Here is a 17585-nt window from a genome sequence, read left to right as displayed (position 1 = left end):
GGAAAAATTAGAATGTGGATTCTCAAATAGTCAGTTCAATCCACCTCAAAATTAACATACACAAAAAAAAACCCTCTCTTTTGGCAGTAGACCCCAGACAAATTTCAAGTGAAAAACAACTGTGGAAGCTTGGAGTCAGTAAGGGAAAAGGTCACAAATGACCAACATCTTAACACTACCATCAGCGCGACTGACAGCCACTGCAGGCTCAGGGGCCAGCTGTGGGGGTAGTCTGGCTCTGTGCCCTGGATGAAGTGGAGCCTCGGGCAGAAGGGGTGCAGTCAAGGGTAATCAGTCTTTAGCGCTGCCCAGAGCATGGTGCTATAGCCTCCTGCCCAGCCCTCAGAGTGGCATGGAGCAACGCTCCCATGGCAATTGAAAGGGGTCTGGGCCTCTGGCTGCCGCTACTGCCTCAATAGCAGCAGCGGTGTCCAGGAGCTCTGGACCCGTTTGAAATACCGGGCCCTCATGCAGTTGCCCCCGGCAGCAGACCTGTGCTCCATAACATCCCTTTAAGAAACAAGTGGTTTTTGAACATTACACTTTGTCATGACATTACAAATGTACAAAATATGCTTTGCATATGATTGCAAAAACAGCAGCACTCTGGAGGCCGGCACATACTGTAATATAATAATAATGAGTCTACTTCAGCATAGCAGATTTTAATAATACTTTAATAGTGCTGGTAGGAAGCCAAATTACATAATGTCCCAAAATACAAACCAGAAAACCTTTACAGAAAAAATAAAAGCTTACAGAAATAATCATATTTAAAAAAATATGATTACCTATGGGATAAAAACATCTTCTAAACAAAGCCATTAGGCATACTTAATTTTAAAAAAATCAAATTAAAGAAAAGGCACTCAAATCTAGTCCCAACCCTCAAAATAAAATCAAAAGGATGTTATTTTATGCAACATTTTTGAAAATGAAGGCACTGTGCCAGCATTAAAAAACAAGCTAAAAATCACAATTACTACTTTTGGCAGACCACCTCAATATGCTTTAACTCTTTTGTTTCTCTCGGAGGACAAAAAATGATTCAGTTACCTTACAGGTTAATTCTGAGAGTGAACTGTGTTGGATTATCTAGTAGTCTTCTAAACTGAATTCAAGAGAATATTCCCAAAAAAAAAATTAGACACAGACACCGTATATTACAACGTAAAACAGCAATTAAAAAAAATCACTGCAACAGTATATTTTGACACCACAATATTTTAAACTGTTGTAACATTTTAACTAGAATATTCTAGTGCTATTGTAGACTGAATATCAATAGTTGCATGGACATTTCTTACACTTTATGTGGATTAGCTATGTAGATACCTACATTGAATAAGGACAGAGCTATATATGTAAGTGAGAGTTTCCAGCATATTATTGTCTACAATAGACTGTCTACAATAATTCGGACTCCATTTAATAGAAGAGGTGACAGATGCAGTAAGAATCAAACCATTTTCTTGTAGAACAAATCCAATATTATGTTTCCTCTATATAGTTCCAGATTTTAAAACAAGCTTAAAAAAATACAGCAACTAAAAGTTTAAATGTAGATTCTGTATCACAAGACTGACAGAAAAATTTGAGGCCTTACATTCTTTAGATGTCTACTTTAGCTGTAGTGGCTATTAAAAAGTTATGTGTAACTTCAAGATGAAAGGCATTAGCAGCTTCTCAGAAAGGGAAAATCACAATCTTCTAGAGATTTAATGAGACGTAACTCACAGAGGCTTCTGACTTGGTCTGGCGTTAATTGAATCAAAGTCAATGATGATCTTATTGCACTTTGGTTTGAATTTCCTGAAAATAAGATAAAAATAAAGGATAGATATTAGCCAGTGAGTAGTTAAATATTTTGTTTGCTTTGGCTCCAACTAAATTTTTTGAAGAAAAAAATTTCCTTGGATTCACTTAGCGTTTTATCTCTATAGGAGCCAATTATAGTGCACCATACTGAGAGAAACCCGGACAAGAAAGACTAAGACAAAAAGACACATGGGGTTGTTTAGTCTGTATGTTCTTCAGCTATTGGAGTTCATAAATTACCCAGGAGTCAAAGGATTTCTAACAACTTAGCTGTAGGAGGTGGCATCATGTTACCAGTTTTTCTGCAAAATTTGATCTCTTTTCTTTCCTGCCAAGTTTTAACAGGAAACTTTCAAAGTTTACTTCAATACTTTTTGAGCAAAGGGAATAAACTGCAATATGCACTGTAAAAGAAATAACTACAATGGTTAAGAGGGAATCATTTAAAAAGTATAACTTTGGAATTATAAAATTAATATTGCCACAAAATGCATCTTTTTACACCATTAGAGCATCTGCTACTGCAATTAACAAGGAAGGTATTCAGGGACCAAATATTTAATTTACAATTACAAATAAACAAAGGATTATGCAAATGAAGTGGTTTTAGGGTCTCAGGCTTCAAAATTCAGATCCAGAGATTTGTTAAGTACAACTTGTATCCTTAATAATCAATATGACAGGTGAAAACAGTAAACACAGTAAAGAACATGTTGTTGACCACAGATACACTAATCGATTATAATGTCCATTTTTTCCAGCCCAGCAAATTGAGAAGCAAGGAATACTACTCACCATAGGGAAATTATGGTAAGATTTCATTTGTAATGGAATGATTTATGCCTTAGTTAGCCAAGTAACTTTAATGGCAGGAAATACACTGATTTTAAAAGTGAATTTCAAATACAGCTGTATTGGTTCATGGGTGTTTCTTAGCCCAGCAGGTAGCTTTTCATCCTAAAATTTTCTGTCAGAATTGATGTATTTGTAAAATGTAAGAAGGTTTTATATTAATATTGTAAAACTTTTTGGAATTCTAAAGTCTCCCCATGACTGCGTAATTAGTCTCTCCCATAGCATGTTATTGGCATCAAACTAGCTGTCAAACTAGCTGTCTTGAGATATCTCTGTCACTATGCTTAAAAAACTTAACAGATCATTCAGATTCTCATCACTTCAGGATACATATTCCAGGTTTTATTCTTTTAAGAAAGCGGACTGCAGAAGACTGGACAATGATAGAGACTGATATGCTCCTGGTTAAACTCCAGTTCAGACTGGTTATATCAGAAGCAGTTCTGCCAAGAAGGGAGGGGGGGCAAAGAGGACAAAGGGAGCCGTTGCCCTAGGTCCCAGCGATTCAAAAGGTCCCAGGACTCCCAGCTGCAGGAACAGTGGTGACTGGAGCCCCAGGCTGAACCCCTTGTGGTACACTCCAGGCAACTCTCATATCTGGTTGAGGGATAAGAGGGCAGACATGTTACACTCTGGGCAGCGCTGAGGGCTGGCTGCCCCCAGTCCTACCCCTTTCACCAAAGGCCCTGCCCCTTCCAGAGCATGGAATCACCCCCCTCTCCCCCCACACACACACATCTTGCCCTGAGCCTGGCAAATCTGTTGGTCCCCCTGGACAGAAAGTTATTACCCTTCCAACATGGTTCCATGGTCTACATAAAACAAATAGGTGGTTCCAGTCAAGCAAATATGAATACACACACCATAAAACCATCGCCCCAATTGGAAATCTTGATGGCAGTCTTAGAAGAAAGGCCAAGGAGTGAACAAACATTGAAGTAAGAAGTTAGGTCACTCCTAAATACCACAAGATTGGATTTAAGGCATAGTGGCAAGGGACAGTTCAGAAGCAGCTACTGCTGTTCCCCAGAGACCAGACTTCAGTTTCAAAAGCTATCAGAGGTAAATTGACTGGCACTAAATCTGCTCGGGAGTTTTTGTAAGAGAATTAACTGTACCACACAAGTTACATAAGGAGAAAAAAAAATGTTTTTGCCTAACCAGTTTCTTCCTTACACAGTTTCTTTATTTGCATATTTAAGTGTCAACCACCACCAGTCAATGCTCTATGTCTTACCTGTATATAATTCCCACTAAATCAAACATGCGCCGGGCAGCTGTCATTTCAGGGCTGTCATGGTATTTGTCAGACATAAAAATAACTTCTTTTATACCTACAAATGTATTATCAGAAGACATGCTATAATTACAAGCAGAAATAAATCGGATAGGGGAAAATAATTTAGACATATACAAGACTAAAAAGAGCACCTATCCATATATTCTAGGTACCACATTACATGAAAACGTATTATAAATTATACTGTGAGGCTACGTCTACGCTACGAGTTTTCTTGGCAAAAAATATGCCGAGAGACTCATTTGCATGAGTCGCAATCTCATTTGCATATTTTCTGCTGATCCATTTTTGCACTGGAGGTTTTGCACAAACCCCTTTTTCCACAAGACCCACCGGTGCACAAAAAGACGTCCACACTGCTTGTTTTTGCGCAAAGCCCCCTAGTGCAGCGGTCTCCAACCTTTTTACACCCAAGATCACTTTTTAAGTCTCAGAACAGGCGAAGATCTACCGCCCTGCCCCTTCCTTGAAGCCCTGCCCCTTCCTTGAAGCCCCGCCCTCTCTTCTCCTGTCCATCACTTGCTATCCCCAGCCCTTATACACAGTTGAACAGTTTATTTTTAAATTACGCAATATATACAATTGAAATCACATGTTTATAGTTATGAAATAAATGGTCTGTTTTTAATTCATGCTATTTAAATGTCAAATGAAGCATTTACAATTATACATTTTGTTCTCTGCTATTTTGTAAATCTAAAATCAAGTATTGATAATTATATATTTTTTTCTTCCAATAACAGAGTCTCAGTGTGACACCTGTGACTGAACAGTATCTACCAGTGTCTTGAAGTCTGGGTTGTAGTCTGAGATTGCTAGTCGTATGCAGTCCATCAGATGGGCATCTGTGATCCTGCGCTCAGCCTGGGAAGCTTGCTCCAGCACAGCTGGAGCTAGACGCAGCCTCCCTGGGCTGAGCGCAGGGCAGCTGGGCTGGAGGGAAGAGAAGTGGCTGCCCGGCCAGCTGGCCATGGCGCTCAGCCAGGGTGCACCAAGCTCCACGTGGGCAGGCGCAGAGGAGAAGCCGCCGATCAGCTGGAGTGTGGGGCAGCCGCTTTCAGCTGAAAGCCACAATCAGCTTGCTGGAGTGTTTCAGCCCTCCCGACCTCCCAGCTCCCACCATTCCTCGCAGCTACTCACCTGTGTTGTTGCTCAGTGAGTAGCTGCTCCTCAAATGAGGAAGTCTAATGTAAATGTACTGCGCAGGCGCGCAGTTCAGAGAGGGCTCAAGAGCTACTCTTAGAGCCCCTGAGATCTACCAGTAGATTGCGAGCTACTGGTTGGTGACCACGGCCCTAGTGCAAAAACGGATTGGCAGAAAATACGCAAATGAGATTGCGACTCATGCAAATTAGTCCCTCATTAGTATATTTTTTGCCCAGAAAGGCTACGTCTATACTACGAGTTAAGAGTGAAGCAGTTCATAAAATAGCCTCTCCATGGAAAATTTTTGGTGAAAATAAAAATTTGAAAATTTCCATGAAAGACTGAAATAAGAACTTTCAGCCAAAAGCTGAACAGTATCACAATTATTCTCTCCCCTCCCCAGTTTCTCTGTGTGACTCTCCTACCACAGAGTCTCGGAATGGAACATGGGTTTCTCCTACTCTCAAACCAAATACTAGAGCGCAGACCCCTGCATCAACCATGATCACCTTAAAGATCTAACACCTTGGCATTCTTTTTAAGACCTCCAGGGCAATGACGGTAGTAATCGACAATCAAAGCAAAGCAGAGCATCATTTATTTAGAATAAAAAGCCCTACAGAAAAGAAATGCATCTTAAAACAATTAGCCAACCTAAAGGCTACGCTTACTTTTTCATTATGCTTACCATTCCCTAGATCTGGAAAGGCCAAATTCCATTGGACTCCTCCCCAGAGTGAGTCTCCCTGTGTGCCAGCCTATATTGGCAGCTTCTGGCAAGCACCACCACTAATGTCCCCATTATTTTCCATCCATGTGCAGATTTTTTCCATCCAGGTGCAGAATAATTATTTGTGTGTGTACGGAAGTGAACCACAAGTAAAAATTAAAAAAAAAAAAAAAAAAAAATCTAGATGGGAGTGTTCTGCTAATCAGGTAGGCTGCATTTGGATATCTCTCGCATAAGCCACAACTTACAGGGAACACTGACCCCCACCTTCGTAGGAATCAGACTTTTCAAACTTTGGAAGTTCTTTTATCTGCTGGATCCCAGAATCTCAGAACAACATTCACAGACTATGGGAGACAAGTTATAGGACCTCTGAAACTAAAATACGAGTCTTATTGCCTTTCTAGCGTGTATCTAGATGTTTTTATTTGGGAAGCCATTGTATTACTTCCTTGTTTGTTTTTGTAATAACTCCACTGTAAATCGGATCAATGCATCAAGGAAGAAGTCTTATCTAATACAGAATAACTTCCCCCCACGGACCTGGTCATATGCAGGGTTTTTTCTATATGAACAGTCAGTTTGCAGAAAGCCTGGCTACAAATTTATACCACACGAAGCCTGCCATGCACTAAGTACAGTAAAACTCCATTAGTCTGGCATCCAATGCTCCGGGACTCCTGATGGTGCCGGAAGTGCTGGGGCAGCCGGACAGGCTTCCTCCATTCAGCTGCTGCTGAAACTGACCAGCAGCTGAATCGGGGAAGCCGGGAGCAGAGCAGCTGGGGTGCTGCCGGGTTGGTCTCGTAGCACTGCCCCTCGGGGCTGCGGGACCAACCCGGCAGCACCCCAGCTGCTCTTGGGGACGCCTGGGGCAGAGCAGCTGGGGTCCTGCCCGGTTGGTCCCACAGCGCCGTCCTTTGGTGCTGCGGGAACAACCCGGCAGCACTCCAGCTGCTCTGCCCCAGGCGTCCCCAAGAGCAGCTGGGGTGCTGCCGGGTTGGTCCCGCAGCCCCGAGGGGCAGCGCTACGGGACCAACCGGGCAGTACCCCAGCTGCTCTGTCCCAGGCGTCCCCAAGAGCAGCTGGAGTGCTGCTGGGTTGGTGCTGTAGCGCCGCCCCTTGGCGTTGCGGGACCAACCTGGCAGCACCCCAGCTGCTCTATTACAGGCATCCCCCGATTCAGCTGCTGCTGAAACTGACCAGCAGCAGCTGAATCAGGGACGCCTGGGGCAGAGCCGGACTATTGTAAGGGGGGGGCTATGAGGCGGTCTGGGGTAGCATCCCCTCCCACCCCACTCCAGACCCCTCATAGCCCCCCCTTCTGATAGTCCGGCATATCTGATAATCCGGCACCCCCTGGGTCCTAAAGGTGCCGGATTATCGGAAGTTTACTGTATCTGAGCCTCTCATTCACTTTTTGGCTGACACTTTCATTCACTTTCTTATGGCCAACCAGCAGAGTCTGATACCAGCCTTTCCTCTGTACGAGGAAAAGAGCAGGACTTTGGTTTAAGCTTATAGCAAATCATACTTAGGTAATACACAAAGAGATACATTTTCTAGAATACCGAACATCTTCCCTAACCTTCCTGTGTCTATATAGGCAGGTGGACCAAAGGCAGGGTGAATGGTTCAGTCTTGGGCATCTTCATCCAAATTTTCCATCTCCCCAAGACTTTGATGAGATTTCACTAAATGAGGTCTGATCAATCCTGAAATCCCCCCACTATGTAACTGTCTCAAGACGTAACCCCTTTATTTATTTATGTGCACGCACACACACAGTTGTAGGAACTTAAGCAGGGAGTCTTATGGAACCAAATTCTATTGCAATTACACCTAATCATCTGAAAAAGGCAAAACAGGCCAGCACACTTGCTGCAGTGGTATAGATTTTAAATCAAGAGTAATGAAAGATATAATTAAAGTAGAATCATAGAAGTCTTATGACATTTATGGGCAAATATCTTTTAAAATCTTAAAATATCTACCATGTATTACATTCAAATTAAAATTTCATGTATATACTCCCAACAGACTTTGTGTCAGACAGAAGTTTATTTCTTTTCCCTATACTCTATTCTATGTGTCAGAGCACAGTAAACTGACAGTAATGATATGCAATGCCTGTGCTGTTCTTTGGCAGCTCCTGGTCTAAGAAGTTGTAAACCTAAATTAAAAACACGCTAAGAATCACAGAGGATGCAATTAGCACTGGAAAAACTTGGCACCACTCAAATGCAAAAACACAAGTATCTTATGAAGTTGATAGTGCAATTAATTTAGATCTAAACAACAGCCATTTAAAATCAAATACATCTGTGATAAGATACTGATGAGCAAGCAGTGCTGCAACTCTGACAAAAATCAAGCTGGCATCATTGCTCCTTACCTGCCTGGATGATGAGTTTCGCACATTCATTACATGGAAACAAGGCAACATACATGCTGCAGCCTTTCACATCAGCTGAGTTTTTGTTCATAATGGCATTCAATTCAGCATGGCACACTGATTTTAAAAAGTAGAAAAGTAGAAGAAAAATATTCATAATACTGTTCATTTAAATGAGTCAATCTAAAATTAACTAAGTGTTAAGAGGTAACGGCTTGCATCCTTTCAAAGTCAAATAACCTGACTTGTTCATTAGAGGGAAAAGAAAAAAATTAAATGAGAAATACCAAGATTAATGAAGGTCAATTGTTCTGACCAGACTGCTGATTAGGAATGAAATCATTAAGCACATTAGCATTGCCTTTTGCTAGCACTTGTAGGCAACAAAGCTCTAGGGCTGAAACTACTTGGTCTTCAACCACCCCAAGTATGGTAATCTCTCACAGCTTCACAACTCTCTAGAGTACCTAATTGCCAATATAAAACAGCTCATGTATTGTTTATATGCACAGATAGGAACATTCTTACAGCTATACAAGTGCCATGTGCACTCTTAAGGGCAGGAGAATCATCAAGTAAAACTGAACAGTTCTGTCCTCAGGGTGTCAGAACTGCTCAGCTTTGCTGCATGATTCTTTCACCCTGAGAATACACAAGAGACACTCATAACCACAAGAATGTTCTTATCTTTAATGTTAAGTGAGTTTACTGATCATGGAAAAATACCAGACTTCCTGAATGAAAACACAAAGTCCTATATTTCTCTAAAACATAGATATAGCAAAAGCAGCAGCTTCACTGTTCCATTCCAAAAGCATATCTAAGCTTTTACAAAGAGACCACATCTATACATCTAAGTTTTCATACTGGATGCATTACGAGGGTATTAAATGTCTTACAAACTGGGGTGAAAAAGATATTTCAGTCTTCCTGGACATTTACAGCCCTTGGCAGTGCGGTGATGTGTTCAATATAACATATTGGATAGATCCATGGTGTCCAACACGCTAGCCACTTGTGGCTATTTGGCCGTTTGAGTGTAGCCAGACCACTCTAGTGGCTACTGCTTCAAAACTGGTTGAGAGCACGAGGAGGGAGGGAACTCTGCAAGAACTGCCAAGTAAAATCAGTAATAATGATGGACTTTGAGATTCAAATACCTGATGACTAGGAAAAGGACTGAGTCCAACTTACAACACAGATAGAATTCCAGAAATGTCACCGTGGCCCTTAAGTCTATTATGTGTGTAGAGTCAGCATAAAGTCATGGAAACAGCTATAAGCAGAGTTACAGGATCCTTTTATTTAGAATGTTACCAGATTGAGACAGCGATGGGTTCTGTAGCCTGTTACTGTCCAGTACTTAAGTTACAATTACACTGGGGAGTGGACAGCTGCAACAATGAGGCATGTATTTGTGCCATGACAAGAGTCTTAGGCTTGGTCTACACTACATAATTAGGTTGACATAAGACAGCATAAGTCTAGCTAATCAGGTCAGTGTACACACTACAGCCTTGTCCTACGGACTTGACACCCTAAATTGATATAATAGTCTCCATAAATGCCATAGGGTTTATATGTTGGTGTGATTAGGACAATGCAGCACCTGTGTACATCAGGGGACTCAAGCTCACAGTCCATGGGCCATCTCTGGTGGGACCATTTTTGCAATCTAGACGGGGAGGGGCATGTCAGTACCTGTCCACCATGCCCTACTCCTTCCTGCCACCCAGCGCTCACCCCCCCTCCAATGCACGCTGTTCCTCAAAGGGCATGGCCCCAAGAAGTACCAGGGAGGCCTGGTACAAAGCAGCAGTAGTGGTTGGGAGCCTCCACATTCCCCACAGCAGCAGGAGCCACAGGAAGCAGAGTACGTGCACCAAGTGCACAGCATTTCCCTGCTGCACCTGCCAGCATGGGTAGTGCAGGAAGGGGGCCAATCGTTGCTGCCACCCCATGCCATGCCTCCCCCTACTCCCCAGTAATCCCCAAGATTGGAGATATTTAAGAGCAGCTTAGATTTTTAAAAAAAAAAAACCCACACACACACACACACACACACTATCAGGGATGATCTAGACCAGTGGTCCCCAACCTTTTGGGGCTGCCGGGCACCCGGGGGCGTGGCTGCACACACGCTGCGTGCTGGGGGCGGTGCCACGCACATGCCGCGCACCCAGGGTAACGGCCGCCCATGCGCCACGCACCTGGGGCCAGCACCGGGGCAGAGGCCGCCCATGCACCATGCGCCCGGGGCCGACACTACGCATGTGCTGCGCGCCTGGGACAGGGGCCGCCCATGTACCATGTGCCCGGGGCAAAGCCGCCCCAGATCATTCGGCGGGCGCACATAAATGCCCCAGAGGGCGCCATGGTGCCCATGGGCACGTCCTTGGGGACCACTGATCTAGATGGTGCTTGGTCTTGTCATGAGGCCAGAAGACTGGAATTGATGATCTCTCAAGGTCCCTTCCAATTCTAGTATTCTATGATTCTCAGCCCTCTTTAGAAGATAGGGTGTAAGTGGCAGATGCATGCCAGATTGCTTTAATAGGCTTCATTATGGCTTCATTAACTTGGAAATGCCACTTATATGAAAACCGCAGCCTACGGAATGTCCAGGAGCTTGTTTGGGATCTTGAATAGCCTCAGATAGGATTTGAAGAGATTCTGCAATCCTTCTGTGAAGGTCATGGTACTGATTATTGTTACCCAGCAGCAAGAGATGCTCATGATACTGTCAACAGTTTTTACAGACAGAAAGACTAAAAAGATTTAATTGATTTTGCAAAAACTATCAAAGTAAAAATATTAAGTTAGGTGAGGCTCACGCAAGACAGCTTTCATTCCAAGAACAATGTGTTAGAGAAAGTCTTAAGCAACTGAAAGAGAAAAGAGTTTGCTTTTGATTTGAATGAATTCAAATGGCATTTATACAGTTAGCCTGTGTCTTAATATACCTATATGACTGGTTAAATTTCATGTGACACATCAGTGGAAGAACCAGAAATTTTAACCTAGGAGTTCTGATTATCCTATGCTAATAACTAAGTAGCTCTCCCTAGTTTAACATTTTGATACCAGCAGGCTGGGAACTTCCATCTTATTAACACTATGCACTGGATTATAAATCCCAGTTTCTAGCAGTAAGGGCACATCTAAACAGCAGAGCTAAAGCCGAAATAAGCTACATAACTTGAGCTAGGTCAATTGCATAGCTTAAATCGAAACAGCTTATTTCACCTTTTGGCACTGTCTACGCAGCAGGAAGTCCGAGATAGAGCACTCTTCCTCCAACTTCACTTACTCCTCATACAATGAGGGTTACAGGAGTCAGAGTAAGAAATCCTCCAGCTTGACATTATTTTGACATTACGTTGAAATAACTGCTTGTAGTGTAGACTTGTACTTAGCCTATTTCAGAATAATATCAGTTATTCTGAAATAACGTCTACACAGAAACATTAAGAGAGTAACTTTTCTATTCCTATGAATTCTGCATAGGCATTCAATACGATGTAAAAGTCCAAAATGGAGAACATCAGAATTATCAATTTTACAATATCCTGTGGGTAAATACTTTCCTCTTCCCTCCGACAGCAGGTTCAGAACGTATTCTAAATTCTCATTACCTGGTTATTTCTACTACTAACGAAGTGTTTGGGGAACATTTTCCAAGCCACTTTTTCAGAACAGAAGCCAACAGTGGAACCTTATATACAGTATTGACTATTTGTGAATGTTTTAATAAAAAAAAGTGGACAGAGGGACTAACTTCCCTATTCTTCAGCAAGAATATATTTCTTACTAATATCTTTTTGCCTACTATTTTTCACATTTCTGTTTCCTTTCACCTTGAACCACATTATCATCCTGAATGTTTGATCTTGTGTTGTGATCTAACCCAAAATCTTTCATACATCCAACAAAAGAGGCCATCCTTCACACTACTCCTGTTGCTTTCTGCATATCCTCTATCCAGCCATGAAGATGTCTTCAGTGGATTGTAAAGTCAAAACTACTCCTCCCACCTAATAAAAAGAGTTTGATCCATACAACATTAATAATAAGAACCATATGACCATTAATAGTATTATGTTTACTTGCCTGATCAAGAGGTTTGATAACAGATTGCCATATATCATAAGTAGCAATCAGAAAGGAAATCTGGAGCAAAGTTTAACTTTATATTACCATGCATTAAAAATTACTATTTGAAACAGACACTAAAATGTTCTGAAATATTATGCACCAGATATGGTACTGTATTATATATGACACATAATATGTTATAAAATGTTGTCTTATCATAAAATAGAATTAAAAAGTAAAGAGCCTGTTTTCTTACTAACATGGTTAATTGGAAAATATATACGTTTATGAACTATGTGATCCTTATATGTTCCCTATGTGAACACGGCACAACTTTTCTGCCATGATATACGTGTTTTTAGAATACACTTAACTAAATTCCAGCAGATCAGTAGAATGAGACTGTCCTTAAATTTTCATAAAATTATTGCCTTGCATGGTTTTCCCTTGACGTCTCTGAAGGAGATAGATCTATCTCCACTACTATCCTCTTATGGATCTGTAGAATCTGAGAGCCTGAGGAGCTCCCAGACCTGTAGAAACATCTCCCAAAGAGTCTGGCACTTCCACATTTCTTTCCCCTGTCCCTTCTTGTGCTGCCATTACCAGATCCCCATTCTCTCTTGCAGCTGCAAACAGTAGGTCCCCACTGCAGAGAGTGCAGGGTGGGGCTGACCACTGCTACTGCCCCACGCCAGAACCCCCCAGGTAATCTCCAAGGCTGTGTCCCTCAGGGAATTGGGTTCAGGCAGGAAAGGATGAGGTTGGGGGCAGAAACCAACGGCTTCTCCTCTTTCCTCAGTATTCCCGGCAGGACTACACAATTGCTTTGGCCAGGGATAGCCCATAGGTCATGAGTTTGAGACCCCTGTGCTATAACAAAAGTTTAGTTAACCTGTTTACTAATTCTGAGTCTGTAAAATAACATGGGGAAAAATAGTTAAAAATCTTAAATATTTATTTAACAACCCTTTATCATTAGTAGGAAATTGTAAAATCAAAGATGATGCTGTTTGTCCCAGAGACTCTACAGAAATAGAGAGCCAATAAACACTATTTCTAGAGCTGTGATTTCATGGTGATATACCACCTGCATGCCTGTTAAATCAGCCAAGTTGAGGGTAAATGAATCAATATTTACCATGCTGGGACAGCATTTGGACTCATATTTAAATTATGAGTCTAATTTGCAACACATAGGAAACCTTACCTATAAAGTGTTCCTTACCATAAGGATATTTTGTGTCTAGCTTACTCTGTGCTGTTCTAGTCCAGGGCAGCAAATCATCACTGCAACCATTAGGCATCCCATTATATCCAATTCCAACAATCTTGTTTTCTGAATTCACAATGCAAGCACCAACCTACAAAAAAAAAAAAAAAAAAAAAAAATGTACTATTATTTATTACTGTCAAACTATTAAAATAATAATTGCAATTAATTGTGAAATTAAAAAAGCCATGATTAATCACAGTAACAGCACTGTTAAATAATAACCAAATATCAATTTAAATTATAAATATTTTGGATGATTTTCTAAACCTTCAAATATATTTATTTCCATTATGGCTCTGAATACAATATTTGTGATTACAAATATTTGCACAAAACTAGTATTTTTCAATTTACCTTATACAAGTACTGTAGTGCAATCTCTATTGTGAAAGTGCAATTTGCAAATGTAAATTTTTTTACATAAAAGTCTACTCAAAAACAAAACAATGTAAAACTACAACATGTCCTACAAGTCCACTCAGTCCTATTTCTTGTTCAGCTAATCACGAAGACTAACAAGTTTATTTATATTTATGTAAGATAATGCTGTCCGGTTCTTATTTACAATATCACCTGAAAATGGGAATGTGTGTTCTCATGATACTGATGTAGGGTATTTACATACCATATGTTAAACATGCATATGCCTTTTTATGTTTCAATTTGTAGGCTCTGAAGTCTTACACATTATTTTTACACAGCTGCACTCAAAATCTACATCTGTAAGTTGTACTTTTATGATAAAAAGATTGCACTACAATATTTGTATGAGGTGAACTGAAAAAACTATTTCTTGTATTATTTTTACAGTGCAACTATTTACTAGAGATGTTAGCAGGGGATGTTAGCGGCTAACTATTTAACTGGTAAGCAACTGCTTATCTATCAACAGACCTGGTTAACCGCAGATCTCTTCCCCCACTGTGTGTTCTGCATTTAAAACTTGGACTGCCAGGCTGGATCAATCCCAGCCCACCAGTACGAGTTTTAAATCAAGAGCATGCAGAAGAGCTGCCTGCCACGCTGCACTGCTGCTTCTCTAACAGAGGCAGCAATGCAGGCAGCAGCAGTCCCAGTCCGTGGGGGGGGGAGGGTCAAGCTTCCTATGGACAAAGGCTGCTCCAGAATCTCATAGAGCAGCCTCTGTCCATGGGGAGCTTGGGTCCCCCATGGACAGGGGTAGCTGATGCAGTGCAGAATCTGTCCGCAGTGGGCCCAGGTTTGCCATAGACAGAGGCTGCTCTGAGGGATCAGAGGCAGCAGTGTGGAGCAGCAAGAGGAAGCTGGTCTGCACAGGGAGATACTTTTTAAACTAACTCCCGCCTGCCACCCCCCACTGTTACTTCTCATATAGACTCCAGGCTCCCCAGGAGTGGGGCTGAGAGCGCACTGGATGCCACCCCCGCTCCCGAGGGGAGTATTTTTAGTAACTGGGTAACTGCTAAGAATTGTTGTGGTTACACGATAACCAAAATAAACTATTTCTAACATCCCTAAATCTTACAATAAAAACAAAGTGAGCACTGAACACTTTGTATTCTGTGTTGTAATTGAAATCAATATATTTGAAAATGCAGAAGAACATTCACAAATATTTATTATTTAAATTAGTATTCTATTAACAGTGTGATTAAAATTGCAATTAATTATAACTATTTTTAAATCTAGTTAATTTGTTTTTCATTGATCGCTTGCCTCAACTGTGATTTAATATATGCACCAGGAGTATGCAAGCTACTTTACAGATGAGAAGAGACAAACTCCATAAAACTTACAATTGAAGGGCCCAGTCCTGCAGACCTTTAATCATGTAAGATTACAGGCAGAGAGCCTAAGGGACCATTCCTAATCTGTTTTAATTCAGCATAGTTTTAGTGATTTAGGTCTGGTCTACATGTACATTTGCACCAAAATACTAGACACCAATTTTAATTCCCACCTTTTTATTATAGCACTAACTGTGTGTACTGGACTTATTTTGGCATTAAAAAAACTGTCTGTTTGAATTAAGCCTAAATAATTAAATGCACAAATTTAAAACAATTCACTTATTTCTAAATTAAACTAAACTAATTTGACCTAGCCATCTAATACCAAATGTTGCTTGTCAAATTCTCTCAAACCTGTCTGGACTTACTTCCATTTTTCCCCCTTTCCCTTTCTTATGTTGTACGCAACCTACAAGCAGGGCCATCCCTAGGGGTGAGTGGGGCCCAGGACACACACTCTCACGGGTTCCTGGTCCCACTCACATCCTATCTCTTTCTGTCCTTGCTCCATCCTTTCCTCCAAGACCCCTCTCCTGAATGACGCTGGGAGCCAGTGAAAAGGAGCAGGCTGGGACTAGGTGGCTTCCCACCACCACGGGTGAATGCAAGGAAGGGCCTGACCCCTGTGGCCAACTCCAGGCAGCAAAGCACAGAACCCAGACAATCATCTGCCTTACAAGGAAGCACTTGCAATAGAAGGAAAAAATTGTGTGTTGCTGTGTTGTCAATACCACTGCTAGTTCTTCTGCCTGCCCTTGTGAGACCCCTGGCAGACAGGCATCCCGATCGTGAAGTCTTCAATCCAAGCACTCACTAGCCGTGACTCACTAGGTACATGGCTTCCATGTGTGTGCTAATGAAACCCAGGCTCAGGAATCATCCAGTGTGACAGGTGTCTCTTGACGGAACCCGCCACCCCCAAGAAGAAGCAAGAGAGCTGAAGGAGGGGTGATTGGTCTGTTTACCATCTGGGAGTAGGAGGACTTCACTGAAAGGATACAAGTGGAAATATCTGCAACAGAGGATCTCAGCTGAATCTAGTGACACCAGAAGGAGAAGAACAAGCTACTCCATAGGAAAGAGATTGGCTGCTGGCCACCTCAGGTAGTAGACAGTGCTCCACCCCTAACCAGATCCTCCATTCATCTTTGTAAAGAACCGGTATGCACTACTAACAACAGGTGGTGAGGACCAGACCCAAATGATCTTCCAGCTTGGGAGGGGAGAGGGGAGGAGAGGAGGGAATGTCCCCTTTACCCCAGACTGGAAGGCTCACAGACACCAGGGCCAAGAGGAAGCAGCTTAGAACACTGGCTGTCAGAAACTCCCTTCTGTGGGGCAGAAACCAAATGCCAACCTGACAATGTCCCAGGAAGTGTGTTGTCTGTCTAGACATAGCACCCAAAACAAAGATTTCCGATGCTCTTCTGTCCTTCTGATCATTACTCAATGCTGATGATCCACACAGGCACTAATGATACTGCCATTTATGACCTGAACAGATCAGCAGTGACTACAAGGCTCTGGTAGTTAGGGTGAAGAAGTTACTTACAAAAGTAATTACAGTGCTATATCTGAGGTCAAACCCAGGAACAAAATTCCTGTAGCAAAAACACCCACTGTGCTATACAGGCAGTCCCCGAGTTACGCGGATCCGACTTACATCGGATCCGCACTTACGAACGGGGCTTTTCTTGCCCCGGAACTCGCGGGCGGCAGGACCACCCAGACGCGCAGTGGTCCCGCCACCGCATCCTCTGGGGTGAAAAAAGCTGCTCCGGGTGTCCCTGGTCTGCTGGGGGGGTCCCCAGCAGACCAAGGACACCCCAAGCAAAGCCTTGGAGGCGGCGGGGTCCCGCACCTCCAAGGCTTTGCTCCGGGTGTCCCTGATCTGCTCGGGGTGTCCCTGGTCTGCTGGGAGGGGTCCCCAGCAGACCAGGGACACCCCGAGCAAAGCCGTAGAGGCAGCGGGGTCCCACGCCTCTGCGGCTTTGCTCCAGGTGTCCCTGGTCTGCTCGGGGTGTCCCTGGTCTGCTGGGAGGGGTCCCCAGCAGACCAGGGACACCCCGAGCAAAGCCGCAGAGGCGGTGGGGTCCCGCGCCTCCAAGGCCTGCCCCTCCTCCCCCCTCCAGCAGACCAGGCTTTTGTTGTGGACGCCTGGGGTAGAGCAGCTGGGGTGCTGCCGGGTTAGTCCTGGGGGG

General features: G+C 42.7%; 1 protein-coding gene across 2 annotated transcripts in view; it reads right to left on the bottom strand.

The window, feature by feature from the left end:
• Positions 1–658: 658 nt before the first annotated feature.
• Positions 659–17585, bottom strand: part of DCTD (dCMP deaminase) — a 32503-nt gene continuing 15576 nt past the window's right edge. For both annotated transcript variants that reach the window (XM_075930271.2, XM_075930270.2), the window contains 4 exons: positions 13568–13703; positions 8245–8361; positions 3911–4007; positions 659–1812 (listed from right to left, as the gene is read on the bottom strand). In XM_075930271.2, the coding sequence (XP_075786386.1) occupies positions 1734–1812; positions 3911–4007; positions 8245–8361; positions 13568–13703 (429 nt within the window). In that variant the 3' untranslated portion in view covers positions 659–1733. The remainder of the gene's footprint in view (positions 1813–3910; positions 4008–8244; positions 8362–13567; positions 13704–17585) is intronic.

The sequence above is a fragment of the Pelodiscus sinensis genome, chromosome 4 (genome assembly GCF_052426305.1).
Source record: "Pelodiscus sinensis isolate ZL-2025 chromosome 4, ASM5242630v1, whole genome shotgun sequence".
NCBI classification, from domain to species: Eukaryota; Metazoa; Chordata; order Testudines; family Trionychidae; genus Pelodiscus; species Pelodiscus sinensis.
This window is presented reverse-complemented; position numbering and strand designations above follow the sequence as displayed.